Below are 15,269 nucleotides of genomic sequence, written 5' to 3'. Positions count from 1 at the left end.
ATTCAAAGCTGCAAGTTAGAGAAATGAGGAATCAGCAGCTGCGATCCCTTGCTTAATCTGCAGTACCCCTACAGATAGTAATAAATTAAGTTGCATTAGCTGTAAGGGTTAAATATTTTGTTTTCAACTATTTTTCACAATTTACCCATACCTCCCACAGAAATGCATAAGCTGGCCTCAGAAAACTGATGTGTCTAAGGCTTGGGAAAGGAAAGAGGAATTGTGATGAGATTTGACATCCTGAAGGGCTTGTTCTCTGATCAGGGAAGAAATGAAGCCGTGCATTTTAAAAGAGATTTTCAACTGAAAATTTTAATTGGACCTCACTTCTAAAGTGTTTCGAATCCTCTCTGGGTACAATATAGTGCACACACAAAAAAAAAGCCTGTGATATTTTGATGTTTGCTTATCTACATGCTGTCCCGAAGTATGACAGAACATGGTATAAATTATGAATAGCACGTGGGCGCTCTGCTGTTGCACTGCAGGAGATGCGGTTAGAAGAAGATTTTTAGAGCTCAGCATTTCGAGTCTGTCAGTAACAAACTAAGCCAAAGGAAAGGATCTGAATGTATGTCTGCAATTTTTTTCTGCACAAGGCGTGGCTTGGTCTTCTGGGGGGGCATTTTGTCTCTGTCCTTGCTTTTGCAATAGTGTAAGTGAAAGAGAGTAAAAAGCCCAACTGCAATAACTTCTTTGGCACAATGGGGTTTATGCATGTTGCTAGTACATTGAACACAGTAGGAGCTACAGGTTGCTGTTAGGAATCTCCAAGTAGTATTTTTCTTCTTATATTGCTGCGGTTAAGCACCCAATCTATCAGTGCTTGCATTGATCATCTAAGGAGAATCCCTGCTTTATCTCCTTTAACAATGATCTTTGCTCAGAAGGATAAACTGAATGGATATTGATTTTCCTCCTTTTGAATCCCAGAACAGTATCCTTTAGAGGTCACTTTTGTGTTGTTTAAAACGTGTGATTAAAGTATTGTTGTTCCCAGGTGACCAGTGTTGGGGATGGGAGGAGAGAGAGGCAAGCACGTAGCACCTGGTAGAGCAAGTTTGCAAATGAATTGGAATCTTTTGAGATAACAATAAATGACAGCTGTAAAAGTAAGAATTACTGATACTGAGAGAGAAAACATTAAATTGCATCTATTTAAACAATTATTAATTAAACTGTCTATTTCTACGTAATATAATATGACTATTAAGAAATTCACAGAATTCATACAAGTAAGCATGCCCCTTTAAACTGGGGGCTGCTTTGTGGAGAAGAGACAATCTCAGCTCCTGAAAAAAAAGGTGTCTGCCAAAATCCGCCATGAATCACAGTCCATCTGGGCCTCAGTTTCCTCCTCTGTAAAATAAGTAGAATAACCTGATTTTTCCCCCCCACTGAGCTGCTATATTAATGCATCCTTCTTGTAAATCCAGTAGAAGGATACAAAATGTTCTAAGGTTCTTGGGCTTGTTGTTCTGAGCATCTTCTATTTTGAATCCTTGTGCATTTTTAGATGGGAGGCAGAAGTGGGTCATTCCCTAGTGATCGTATTATGGAAATCTTTCCTTTATATAAGGACCTCTAATTCTTCTCACTTATCGGTGAGAGATTTGGCCAGCGCTTGTTTATCAGTACGTATTTATTTTAATATGTCACAGTGGCTTCTGCCCATAGGCTATTACCTTGAACTGTAAAATAACTTTTATTAGTCTTTCAGTAAAAAAGAAGGTCCTGTGACCAAAGACGTAGTGGTAGCACAAAACATCAGGAACTCTGACCCAAGAAACCAAACCAAATTAATCAGAGCCTGCAGCTCAACCCAGTTCACTGTTCAACAGCAGTTTTGATTAGTAGGGCTAGAGGCAAAGATCACCTTTTTCTTCGGTGCTTAAAAAGAGAAGGAAAGAAAATGCACGTATACTTTTGACACAAGCCGGTGCATACGTTGCGGATTACTTTTGTTTAGGCTGGGTGTCCTTGAATCACCGAACAACTTTAATGACCATTAGCCGCTCTCTCAGTGATTAAGTAAATGAACTCAAGAAAATGAACTGCTGGGTACATTCCCAAACACTCGGTACAGTTTATTGAAAGTGATCAGTTTAAACAAGCAGTAAATTGAGATTCACTTCAACCTCTACCTATTCGGCGAGTACAATTAGGGAAGACAATCCCTAGCTTATGGAGAAGTGAAGCTGGCTTTCGGTACTGACAGAAAGTGAAAATCTTTAATGCGTCAGAGTTGCTAATCTACATTCAGTGTCGGGAATAAAAATCTAAAAGACATGGGTGTCTTCTGGAGCTCCAGAGAGCAGCGCGTACATCAGCTCAGCAACCACTGCTGCTAATGTGCTGTATGAGGAATGCATATTCAAGTCAGTGCCTAATGCAGTGAGAAATAAAAATTGCAGTTGTTAACGCATCTTGAACTGAAATGAAATTTGGGCCTTGGTGGAGAGAAATAAAAGACAGGCATACTTAGAAAGTAGGAAACGTACTAAGAAGCTGCCTTACCTCCATCTAGTTCTTCAGCTCCAAAATGATTCCTGTAGAAGAGCATAATCTCTATCTTGTAACACTTGTAGATAGTCACTAAACAAACAAGCAGCAGCAGAATAGCACCAAGCCCACCAGCAAGCTCAACTGTGTACATCAGCTCTGCAAAGAATTACAAAACGCAATAATAACCACATTCCAAACCAGAGAAAGATTAGCAGCAGACCTCGCACTTATGTTAATCATTAAAATAAAATAATGAATGATGGGCTATTTATGTATTTTGTGATAGGGCCCTTGAAGAAATACCTAACTAATAGAATTTTTTTCCCTTTATTAAACTACTTTTTCCTCTGGTACACCATCTGAATTGCTCATTTAAGAAAACAACAATTGCTGGGGATGTGTGTGTGTGTGAGAGAGTATGTTCATATATATAAGAGGTATTTGATAACTCTCTGCCTTCACGCTCTCCGTAGATAGATCACAGTTTGCTTTACACAGATAAATGTTGACATTCTACTTACAATGAAAGCAGAGGTGACTGTTCCTTTTTTGGGGACTATAATGCAAACACAGCTCCTCCCTTATTCCACATAAAAATAAGAAGAGTTTCAGTCTATGTGATAAGATTACACTAAGGATTTGATTTTTTTTTTTTTTCAAAATAAAAATAAATTTAAAAAACCCCACAACACAAAAACTTGAAAGATGTGAAGACAGATTATCCCAGGAGCCCCACAGCCTCACATCTCAGTTGCGTGTTAATATCTTTGACAGAGTTTCCCGACGATCCGCAGTTCATCTTTATTCTCCCCTTTCGCCCAGTGGGGTTGGCTTATACGTAGTCACAGCAAACCATCCCAATTTGTCCGTTCTGACATTCCCAGTCAGACCGTGCCCCGCTGGTGTCTTTGCTGCACTCTGCCACTGGAGACTCACATGATGGATTGAGCTCGTTGCCAAGTAGCTCTGGTCCTGAGGACGGGGGACTCTGGTCACATATGGCCACAACTGTCTACTACCAGTAGTATCCTCAGTGGGGCCACTTACCAGTGCACAAGCAATATGCCACCGTGGACTTTCACCTCCCTCAGTCTTAACCATTGCACGCTCATAGAGGCTCACACAGCTACGTGGCATCCATTTTGTTGTTACTTTTCATTTGCTTATTGACTGAAAACTGGCGATGTTAAAAAAGGAGGGTGGGAGGAGGAAGAACGTTACTAACAATTTTTAATCTGAAATGAGTAATAGATGGCAAATCTGAAGACCACCCATACTTTTCCAATATCACTCGGTTTTGAGGAACTCCAAGAAATCAGACCTTGGAAATCTAAGATATACAGTTTGCTTCATAAAAATCTGTGCCAGAGAAAGCTCAGTTCCGTCTTATTTTCACAGTATGCTCTTCCAGTGGGCAGCTTCTGTCTGAGTGAAGCAGGGTAGCCCTGAAGTAACCTTTTTTTGTGTGTGGTTATGCAGATATGGCACTCCAGCACAATACAATTCAATTAGAGAAAAAAAAGGTTAGAGGAAAAAGTGACAATTCCATTTATTTTGACTGCATCTACTGAGAATCACACACTTTTTTTATTATTTTGAGGCAACTGTAAGAAGATTTCATTGCTCTCTAGAAGACACTAAAAATGTAATAAAATAAAATAAAAAGGCATTTATATTCCATGTCATTCTCTCCAAAACTGTGCTGGAAACTCCTTTGTGTTAGATATTTTTAAGACCGACATGGTTATTTCAGACTTTCAATACTTTTCTGCTCCAGAGAGGGGAATGTTATTAAAAACACCCAACAAAAAATTGTTTGCATAGACAAGTAATACAGTATTTTAGAATATAAATGGAAATGGAAATTACTCTGCACTGGCTTACTATACCCTGTTTATCATTTTGTACTACAGGTGATGCAGCTGTTCAATGGTAACTAGAAGAAAGGCTTTAATATTTCGGGTTGCTAGGCACAAAATACTCTATTTATGTGCCTGCTGTTATGACTCATTAAAGGCAAGGGAAAACTTTACAACTGGAAAACAAAAGTTTTTCCTAAATTAATGATTTTGAGATTAAATGGAATAAATAACTGCAGGTAGTCATCTGTTCTCTGTCACTGTGCATGAAATCAGACTGCACTGCATCACTTTTGCCAACAGAGTCCCCCTTAGTTATCTTTTTCCCCGTAAAATAATTCAAGATCATGCCTATATTTTTACTTCAGTAAAGTCTATTCAAACACATGTGAAACTGTCCTAAACTAGGCAATCAAAGCAAACAACAAAATTCCCTAAGTCACCCTGTAACATACTAGAAATTACCTTTTCCTGTGCTGCCGCTGAGCCCATCCTCATCACTTACGAGCACAAGGATAAGGTGGTTCTTTCTTAAACAGATTTGTTTGCAAATTAAGCTTCATGCTCTATCCATCTAGCATGGCAAGCTTGTATTTTCCTCTGTGCTGGACAACATCTATCAGCACACGTTCGCTCCCTGCCTTGGGTGTTATTTGTCAGGGTTCAGAGGCAGAGAGGAGCACTGATTAGCTTGGCAGACCGCTCCATCCTCACGCCCAGCCCTGCAAAAACCCGAGCTAACCCCCAAAGTGCTGGAAGAGGGACAGGCACATCTGTGCAGCGCGGTGGAAGGCGGGACGGATTGGTCCGGGCACCGTGCCACACCAAGTTGATGCCTTTCAGGCCTTTGGGTTCGTGTTTTTGCAGGACGCCAACCCGTGCCCCGGGGGAGGGAGCGCTGGCTGGCTTCGAGCTGCCGCCGGGATTTTACGAACGGCGTGACCCTGTCTTGCGCTCAACTGAAGGCGCGAGGAGCGGAAGGCTCGGTCCTGCCTCCGCTGTCGGCCCCTTGGGTGACCGAAGCCGTTTCACATCTCCGAGCCTCGTTTTTTTCCCAGTGTGAACTGGGGAGGGTGCTTCTGCCTCCTTCGTAGGAGAGGTTACTGCTGGAAGGTGCTCTGCGAACGCCGAGGGCGTTGGTGATGGGTTTGTCAACAAGGACGTGGCGACTGTCAAAGCTAAGTTAAAGCGTAACAACAAGGTTAGAGTGTAAGGTTGCCTTCACAATAACAATTGTTTCCGCTGCTTTATTCTGCCCTTTGCATTGCGATTTGAGCACAGTTGCTGCAGCAGGCGTTACGCTCCCTTTGAAGTGTGATCTGGTTTTCCTGCTGAAACTCAAGTTTCCTGTAGCGGCTACACGCTAAAAAGATTCCATTTCAGCAGAATTCCACATCAGAGGGGAGAGACGAAAAGTGCAAGCCTTTTAAAATCTATTTAGCCTCTGTGTTACGTTGCTCAAATTACAGACCTGGCCCTCCTTAAGGAGCTGAGACTGAATGTGGAAAATAGTAGAGGAAAATTACTCGGCTAACCCTTAGGGGGACAGGCGTTCTGTTAAACACAACAAATGAGCGAGTGCCAGGGAGTTACATCCAGAAGCACAGCAATCATTTAGTTACAGGCAATTAACAATAGTCCTCCAGTAGCACAGGAACAGTTCTACTCCAAGGGAAAACACATTGATTACTGCAGCAGTAGTAGATTGGTTTCTGAATAAATAGCTTCAATTTAAAACAAGATTTGTTACAAGCATTTTGACCAATGGCTACAAATTTTTTTCCTTATCAGGAGGCTTTGGCCAAGCAACCCAGTGAGAGAGATGGCTAATTAAAACAAAGTACTCGTCCTCTCCAAATATCGGGCACGATACGGCTGGTAATAAACACACTCATTTTATACCGATTCTGTCCTAATTATAGGCACATTTGTAGGAGAGATCTTTGATCTTCACCTGGCTTTAATATTTGATAAACTTCCTTTCACTGTGTCATGCAGGTAATTCACTCATCGTAGCTGGAGTTGTAACAAGAAAGTAAATAGAAGGGTGCCTCCAAAGATTCCTGTCTTTTGACATATACAACATGCTTCAGGGACTTTACATTTAATGATCTGTGATAATTTAAAATTAATCTTATTCTATTCATTAGTCCACATACAGCTGAGCTACTAAGAAAAATAATTATATTTCAAACATTCTTTTCTTGTGATTTATAACTCTTCGAGGACATGTGATTTATATCTGTGTATTCAATTTCTGAGCCTGTTTCAAAATCCAATTACAGTCTATCTAAGGTTTCAATTTTGCAATCACTTACGCAGATTGCTTAACTTCATGGACTATAAGTAATCCCTCTGAAGTCAACAGGACTATTCACGGAGCTTCAGGTTAGCGCATACATAAATCTCTGCAACTTTGTGGCCAAAGCTCATTTCCATTCTCTGCTTGTCTTGGACGATTTAACTCACAAAGCTACAAGGTTTGGTTAGAGACAGTCCTCAGTTTGTCTAGGTATGCTTTCATAGACTTCAATTATGAAATGAAACATAAAGGTAATAAATATAATTTGAAAGGGGAGCAGCTGAAGACAATACGAAAGCTCTCGTGCCGACACCTGAGAGAAGGTAAAGAAGGCAGATGCTGACAACCAACGCCAGACTGATGTGTCGTCACGTGCAGCTTTGGTTGTAAATGGGTGTGTGTCTTCTAAAGGAAGGAGGAGGCTGGCTGACACGGGAATACTCAGCTGAGTCTCATTTCAGGCATCAGCAGTAAACAGTGGGCAGAGTTTAGGTTAGGAAGAAAGAAACCCATACTCACAGTTTAAAAATGGAGAAGTAGGTGCTTTTTTTCGCTTTCTCTCCCCCCCCCCGCCCCCCGCTTAATACAGTATTCATTATGGCATGGTTGTAAAACAATTTATCTTTCCAAAGTACAGCATATGGAACCACAGCTTTATACAGCATATGCATATCCAATAAACATATATATATATATATAACATCTATTTTCTACTTTTTAGGATTGTTTGTTTGTTTGTTTCAACGTTCTAAACAAAATCTGTTTGTATTTAAGGTACCTAGATAGCTTTATGAATACTGTTGTGCATAATTACTGATGGCTATTGTAGGACAATAATACTTCTGATACCAGTAGAAACAGATTTGGGATGTTCATTAGCTTGATTATGAAATCATTTCTTAGCACAAAGTATATGCTTTCTGCCAGCATAGGCCACGCATGCCTGTAGATGTCTGCAGAGTTGACTTAAGGTGGCTAAATATAGTTACAGTTTTTAATACGGTTTTCATTGCAGTAGTTTCATTTTATTTATTAGAGCTATTGAGACCTAGTTATCTCACTTTATTTTTTAGACCAATATATAGGACAAATTTCTGATTCATCTGTGAAAAAGAACTAGTCGGGTTGGGGATTATATGTACATATGTATACATGTGTGCAAATACAAGACAGGGATCTTGTTAACCTATTCATTGGTATGGCAGGCAGCATATCTGAGCCTTGGTGCTGTTGCGTTTCTAGTGTTATTATAATAGAGATAGTAAATTATTATAATAGAAGTATAGTCTTACCGATGACATTTTTATTTCTTCTGAGAAGTGTGGGATACCTGTTCCCAGCAGGAGAATAATTACACTGACTATCTCCAACAGTATGTTAGCTCAAAAGAGGATAAGGTTGAAAAAATATAGACGCTGCCATGTTGCTGAAGTTTACTACATTTAAAGACAGAACACTGCATTTTAAAGGCAGTTTATACTTCAGGTTGAAGGAAAAAAGTGTCATGATGCAGAATTGCATTAATCTCTGGTTAGCTTCCCCAAAGAAATGAATTGCGTATGACTTCAGACCTTACTGATTAGGAGAGCTTCTATTTGCTTATTGCACTACAGAAATCAGACAGCCCACACAATTACTTCTTTTAGATCTTCTGAAAGAAATGAATGTAAGAAGCACTGGGAGGTGTTAAAATGTGGGGAAAAAATGGAGTACCAAGTTCCAAGGATGTAAGATCATAAAACACACTGTTTACATTTTTTCTGAGGATAGCATTAATGAATAATTTAGCTCTGCATGGATTATGGGAACAATTTGTGACATTTTATTTTAAAATATTTTCATCCTTGCCAATCAAGGTTAGAACTGCACTTAGACATTATATAAAGAGAAGAACTATGAAAAAAAGTGGTACCAAAACCGTTTTAAAAAGGAATCTGTTAAACAAACCAACTTGTTTGACGCTTTGTCAAAGGGAAGTTAGATTTGTCAGAGGAAAGTTAGATTTAGGCACATGCCAAGTAATCTGACTAACCTTCTTAAAGGAGATGTCTTAGTCCAATTTTCTAAAGGTAGCAAGAAACCTTACCGATGAAGAAGATGGTCTCATGAAGAGTTTCTGTCAGGCAGTAGTCTAGTATTCTACTAATTTACTGATTTTAGATGAGGTTGAGTGTAAAAAGAACAGTCACTTTCCGTTAGGTCTGGGTTGGGAAGGGAGGTGATATTCGACTTTTGTCCCTATGTCATGAACCTCTTGGGCGACTGAAGCTTTGCACTGCCCAGCACAGTGACAACCTGAAGGCTTCTACAATGGCCATAGGGGGATGAAAAATCAATTCCTTTCAAATCAAATCACATTCAATTTCAATTCCAATTCTAAAACCTGCTGAGGAACTCAGAAAAGCTTTTCCTGCAGTGCAGAATAAAAACTGAATGCTTTATACACTGGAACGTATACATGTGTAAGGTCTTAACTGACCAAGTGGGTCAGAGTTTTACAACAGTTTTGCTTCCACTGAGACTCAGAGATTTGCTGGAATGTTCAAGTAATTAGGACAAATTAACAGAAGTTTAAATATTAAATTCATTGCTCTCATATCTCATGTGATGAGCTCCCATTCCAAAATTTCAGAAGCATCGTGAAGCTTTATGGCAAAGGGAGCTATAACACCTGCAGTTGCTTTGCAGGGGTTAGAAAAGAACTAGTTTCTTTTCTCTTTTAAGTTGTAATTGTCATCACTACCACTGTGTGAAATCGTGTCCTACTGACTGAAAATGCTCATGAGATCATAAACTTAACATATTAAAGTCTTTAAGTAATAAACCAGACTTACACTATTATGTGAATGACACTGTAATTTAAGGTGCTTATCAGCAATTCTGTTGTCATTAATAACCATATGAAGAAAATTCAGAATTACTTGCTATTCAGAATTTGCTATTAAATTGTACAGGAAATATTAATATGATGTTTATGCATTAATAAATGATGAGTTTAAAGTATGCCTACCTATTTGTAGGTTTCCTCAAGATTAATTTCCTATAGGAAATATTAACTTGTTTCTTTTTCAAACAGATATTCTTACAGACAATTTCAAACAGGATAAATCTCTACCTCTAAACAATTTATTTCAGTGAAAGTCTTTTTTTGTCCCAACAGAGAAAAAAGTTGTTTTAGCCATCTCTCATTAGCCTATAGTCAACAAGACCCATATATGCCCAGTGAGAACACTAAAACAGAGGAAAACAAACCCAAAACATAAAAGAGGCCCAGGAAATTAGCACAGAGAAAATGGGAAGAAAGGGAAGGAGATACTTTGAAAAAAATGCATAATGTATGTTACCTGCTCTCAGTTCTGGTGTCTGTCCCATAAAAATTGCAGGTATATTATTAAGCTTTTAAAATAATATGAATAAGATTAAAAAAATAATACCAAGATAGAAATTGAGATTATTTTTGCTTTGGAGTTTTAGTTGGAGACATGCAGACAAGAATTTCCACCAAAAAAAATCACAAAATTGGGTAATAATCTGTGTTTCCAACATAGTCTATGATTAAATTAGACTACAAAGGCTTTGATCCAGCATGAAAGTCATACTTCTCAACACATAACATTGTAGAAGAGTGTTCTTTCTCCTTATGCATTACATTTCTATGTACTACATTGATAGACTATGGGCTTGTCTTCTTGAATTAAAAACCTGTGAAAAAATAGAATTATATCGTGTGATCCACCCCTTATATCATCTGCAATATGTGGTCTGTTGTTAATAAATTTGTGCTTAGCTGCTGTCAGTACCACTCTCAAAATTAATTTCTAGAAGGTTCCTCTACCTGCCTGAACATTAACCTGTAACTGCTACAGATGATAGATGATAGCTATCACCAATAAGTAACAAAATCAGCCTTAGATCATAAAAAGTAGATTTTTTTTTTTTTGCTCACACAAACGAGAAAATAACTTGATTATTGTAAAGGTGATAGAGATTTGGCCAACAGCTAGAGGAAGGGAATGAAAGTTAAATCTCTTGGGTTCTGATCCCTCTCTTTTTCTGATTATTTTTGGACAAATTTTGTGGGAATGGACCAGAAAAGGAAACAGCATTGCCATTGTCATGCTTAAAATGCTCTAATGCCTTTAGCTCTGAGTTAAATGCTCCCTATGCACAGCGTCTGAGGCAAGTTAGGAGTCTAAAAATGGTTAGCTGGCTGCACAAAAACATAGATCATAGGTTTTCCCCGCTGGTAGTCAGAAGGAAAAAGCAGCTTAGGAGAAAATTGGGGCTCAGCTCCCCGAGGTGCAGAGGGCTGGCGTCTGAACTGGGTTCTCTTGTCCTGCGCAAGTGATGTGTTCCGCTCCCCTCCCAAAATTCCTCTCGGGAAAAGGGAGGCTCCAGGTTTCCATTCCAGCGCCGCGTCAGGGAAGGAGCAGAAGCCCCCGGTCCCCGGCTGAACGTGCCAGGCACTGGTTTGTGGTGGGGACCACCGTCGGAAGGACCCTGCTTGTTTTTTTCTCCGAGGTGAGTGGTGTCCCCACCAGGCTGAGCACTGGGAAGAGCGAGGAAGATGCATCCAGGTTTTTGCCGGTGATTTAGGCTCTGAACTTCTTGCCCTTTCGGGGCCTGTGTAATTGCAGGCAAATCCAAAAGCTCCCTCTGGAAGTTGAAGTTTACGGAGAATATACTGACCAGGGTGAAGCAGCAGTTGCAAGGGTGTTTGAAAGGCTTAAATTTTGTACCTGAATCCCCGCTGCAGTGTTTAGCCCTAAATACCTCTTTTTCCAAGAAGGCTCTTTGTTCAGTAACAGAGCTTTCTGCTTCCCTGTCCCTTCTGATCCTGGTGATAATGTACCACACATGAAGTTTAAGAAGGATTATAATTTCTTTTTCAGGTATCCAGTGAACAGTCCAGATTCAGCATTTTCGTCGGCTTATACTGCTGGGAAAAAAGATCACTAACTAGAAAACCAGCCAAAACTGATACCTCTGCAAATGCCTCGGTGTTCAGGAAGAAAATGTACCTATTTGTTAGGTCCCAATTGTTCTAAGTGAGCCAATAATCAGAAATTAATAAACAGCTAACTCATTCCTAGCGGAGACTAAATATGGATCTAAACAAGGAAACCTAAACCGAAATGTTGTCATGGTGATATACAGGAGACTGAGCAAGTAGTGCAAAGCTCCTCTTCCTAGGAGACCTGAGAGACTAGCTCAAATTTTTATCTGTCATGGTTAATTTATCATTTCACTGAAACAGTTGTCAACATGCAAAGTATGTAGAAGGCTTGTAACAGGTACCTTTTGTTTTTTGAGGGCATAACAGATTTTGTTTCCAAATCACAATTTCAGATCCAGCCTTACTTAAAGAGGAAAAAAAAAAAATATTTGGGGGAGTTTTTGCTATGTTTAGCTTTTTGGTATTTATAAGGGCAATTAAATATTGAGATTACTTCCTCTTAAGCATGTCATCATGATGCCACATACTGTGGCGTGTTTGACATACTGATTTCACCAAGAAAGGAAGCAAGGAAAGTAGACCCTTGCAAAATTTATGCAGGCACACTGTTAGATTAAAAAGCTGCTGGTCACAGAACAGAAAAGACTTATGTGTTGTCAGTCTTGGAGCTACAGCTTGTATAGAAGGGAAAATAAGGACTCACCATCAGTACGTGACTTAATACAGGACAGTTAATTATGTATTGGTTTTAAAGTAACTTAAGCCTTAAAAATTCTTTATTTTCAGTGTTCCATGCACTAATTTCATTATTGAAGACAAGCCATTGGATTTCAGTGTTTGTTGGGTTAAGATCTTGCTCTGGGTTCAAACAACTCTGAATTAGGAGTATATGGCTACTAGCTGGTAAACTGTTGAGGTTCAATTACTTAGCAAGTTAATTTCCCCTCCCAGTAAATTCAAGGAAATATGGCAAATGCCAGGCTAAGCAGAACATCTGGTTATTTACATCGGCATCGCTTAAGAAGCAATGACAAGAGTCCAGAAAAATGGCTACAAATTAGTTCTATTCAATTAATTAGAGGTACCCCAAAATACGTTTAAATAAATGAGTCACACTATCTTGATTTATAGCTTCCTTTTAAACTTAGACAGACTTTGCATGCTACAAGACTAAAACTAGGGAAGACACCACTGCTTTGATATAAATTGAGATGCCACAAGTAGTTCAGCACCACAGTAAGAACCTGCTTTGCTCACCTTTACAAAGAGCCTAAAAAAAGCGTGGTAATGACAGCGAAGTACAGACACTGCTCCTGATTATTCTTTGCTCTCTTAAACCAGCGGGATGCTGCACGAGGGTGGGAAGCGTCAAGCCCAGGCATGTGGAGCACCCTCTGGGAGGTAAAGTGAACAAAGTGGATCTGGGAACCTTGCTTTGCAAGAGATTCTCCACCTCTCCATAATTATCTCCATGGGAGATGGCCGTGGCCATTAGGCAGGCTGGAATCACGGGATGTGAGCGGTGAGTCGAAATGGGAAGGTCCTTAGAAGTTTCTGTCATGATACTTCACTTCAGAAATGCTGGTGTTAAACAAATGTGTTAGAAGAAAAATGTCCACAGCCGGGCTGTGCAGGAGCTCCCCCAGCACGGGGTTTAGGTGGCACTTCTGATAGAAATGGAATGCATTTTTGTTGGCTGTTCTAATATTTGGGTTTGTTTCTTACAGAAAATTATTACAGTTGTATTACCTGTGGCTTCCTATTATTTATTTCTCTATTGAGCCTTTATTAGTTTCAGAGTTCATGAATTATTAAATGCATCTTCTATATAAATATAATTAAAAGGTGTTACTATATTTTTCCCAGTGACAGCCATAGTTAATAACAACCTTTCTGTTCTATTTTGAAAGTTGGACAAACGCCTGGGAAAAAATAATCATTGCCTATTAATATTTCAGTTAGCCAAAATTCATGCTTGCATCAGAAGGAATCTCTACGGGCTGACTGCCCCTATAATGGACCATTTCATGGAGAAAAGCTGCGTATTTACCCCTTTTATGTAGAAGAATACTGGCATGTCGGCGTCCATTTCCATTCTCGACGTAGCACGAGTAATTCCCCAGGTCTGCCTCTTCCACAGAGTCAACAATCAACGAGATGGAAACCTCCTGCTCCCCAAGATGTTCCTTGAGAACCCTGAGGAAAAAAGCAACCATCGCTGCTATTCTGCTTGTATCATAGCAGAGCATTAGACAATCATGACATAATAATGCTACTTACAATTCACAACTCTCTGGCTTCAAATTTGGCTGTGGTTTGATGAAATCTTAATTGAATTATATCATGCCCTTTTCTTCCTCACTTCTAATGAGGAGGTTTGGCTTTGTAAATGTTAATGAGAGCTTCAGTTAATTGTCTTTAAGCAGGATGATGTGCACACTGATAACATATTATTGCACACTCTGATGGAGACCCTGATTGGTAGTATGTCAAGTCTTGAAATGTTAGAAGAAAGAAAAGTGAAAAACATTATTTGGGGTTTTAGGGTCACACTAGGAGTCTGGACCAAACCCACTATTTGCGCTCTTTCTGAGGCTCTTCAACATGTCACTCAGAAACTGTGTGTTTATGGCAGGGTCTGAAAAATTATTTCTTGAATGTATTATAAAATTTGACCATCTATTATGAATCAGGAGAAAGAACTGGCATACCAGATGCCACTCATTCATACAGATGATAAATAAAAGAAAAGACCTCCTGCCTAAGACTCCACTTCTCTTTGCATTGCCTTCTTTACCTCTTAGTACGTCCATCAGCGGTTTTAGAAACCCAGCAAAGCAAATGACAAACCACTCTAGGCTGCTTCTTCACACTCACACCTGACAAAAGAAGTGGAAACCAGCCTTCCTGCTCCTCCCTGCCCAAAATTAGGTTCTTGTCACTTTTTTATCAGTTTTCAGAATGCCAGGTCTTGGGCTAAAGGAAAGCTTTAAATGTGAAATACAGCTGATCTGGTTGTCACGTGCCATTTAGTGTATTGGTCTTGAGATTTATGGAATAAACTCAAAGCACACTGGGGGGAAATATGCTTCCATTTTGCCTATATCTGGGGTCATGGAGATGACCTTGAATGTCTATGTGGCCTTCTTGATTTTGGTAAAGCAATTGTCTCTGTTACTTTGGTTACACTGAAGAAGTCCAAGCTGAAAATGAGCATGACTTCATGTCTTTTGATGAGATAGTAAACTCCTATGTAAGAGGTGAAGCGTAAATAAGCTCATTATGTTTTATTATAGACAATCACTGTAGATAACACATCCGTGCTTATTTAGCTTCCTTTGTAATGCACATTTAGATTTGCCTTCGTTTCTGGGTTTGTCCATGACATATAGGCACAGTGGTATACACACATACAGAATTATAAATGAAAAAAGAATCTCTTCAGATCTGAGTAGATACTTCATATTGGATAGAAGTTGGTACTCTATGTCAAGCATGTAATTCTCAATACAAACCCACTTTTTTCTTAATTTCCAAATGAGGCAGCACTTTCAGGAGCAGTAAAAGTACATGACGCGAATTGCCAGATCCTCTCTAAAACAAGTATTTCAGCAGATATAAGCAGCCCACATAACAGGATGCTTGG

General features: G+C 39.4%; 1 protein-coding gene across 1 annotated transcript in view; it reads right to left on the bottom strand.

Moving 5' to 3' along the window:
* Window positions 1–15,269, bottom strand: part of IL1RAPL1 (interleukin 1 receptor accessory protein-like 1) — a 640,049-nt gene that overhangs the window by 12,939 nt on the left and 611,841 nt on the right. Inside the window, exons 7-8 of the mRNA XM_010571307.1 lie at window positions 13,674–13,819; window positions 2,518–2,661 (exon numbers count right to left, since the gene is read on the bottom strand). Of these exons, the coding sequence (XP_010569609.1) occupies window positions 2,518–2,661; window positions 13,674–13,819 (290 nt within the window). The remainder of the gene's footprint in view (window positions 1–2,517; window positions 2,662–13,673; window positions 13,820–15,269) is intronic.

The sequence above is a fragment of the Haliaeetus leucocephalus genome, unplaced genomic scaffold, assembly GCF_000737465.1.
Source record: "Haliaeetus leucocephalus isolate CR32 unplaced genomic scaffold, Haliaeetus_leucocephalus-4.0 Scaffold317, whole genome shotgun sequence".
NCBI classification, from domain to species: domain Eukaryota; kingdom Metazoa; phylum Chordata; class Aves; order Accipitriformes; family Accipitridae; genus Haliaeetus; species Haliaeetus leucocephalus.
The sequence above is the reverse complement of the archived record's forward strand: the minus strand, read 5'-3'. Positions and strand labels throughout refer to the sequence as shown.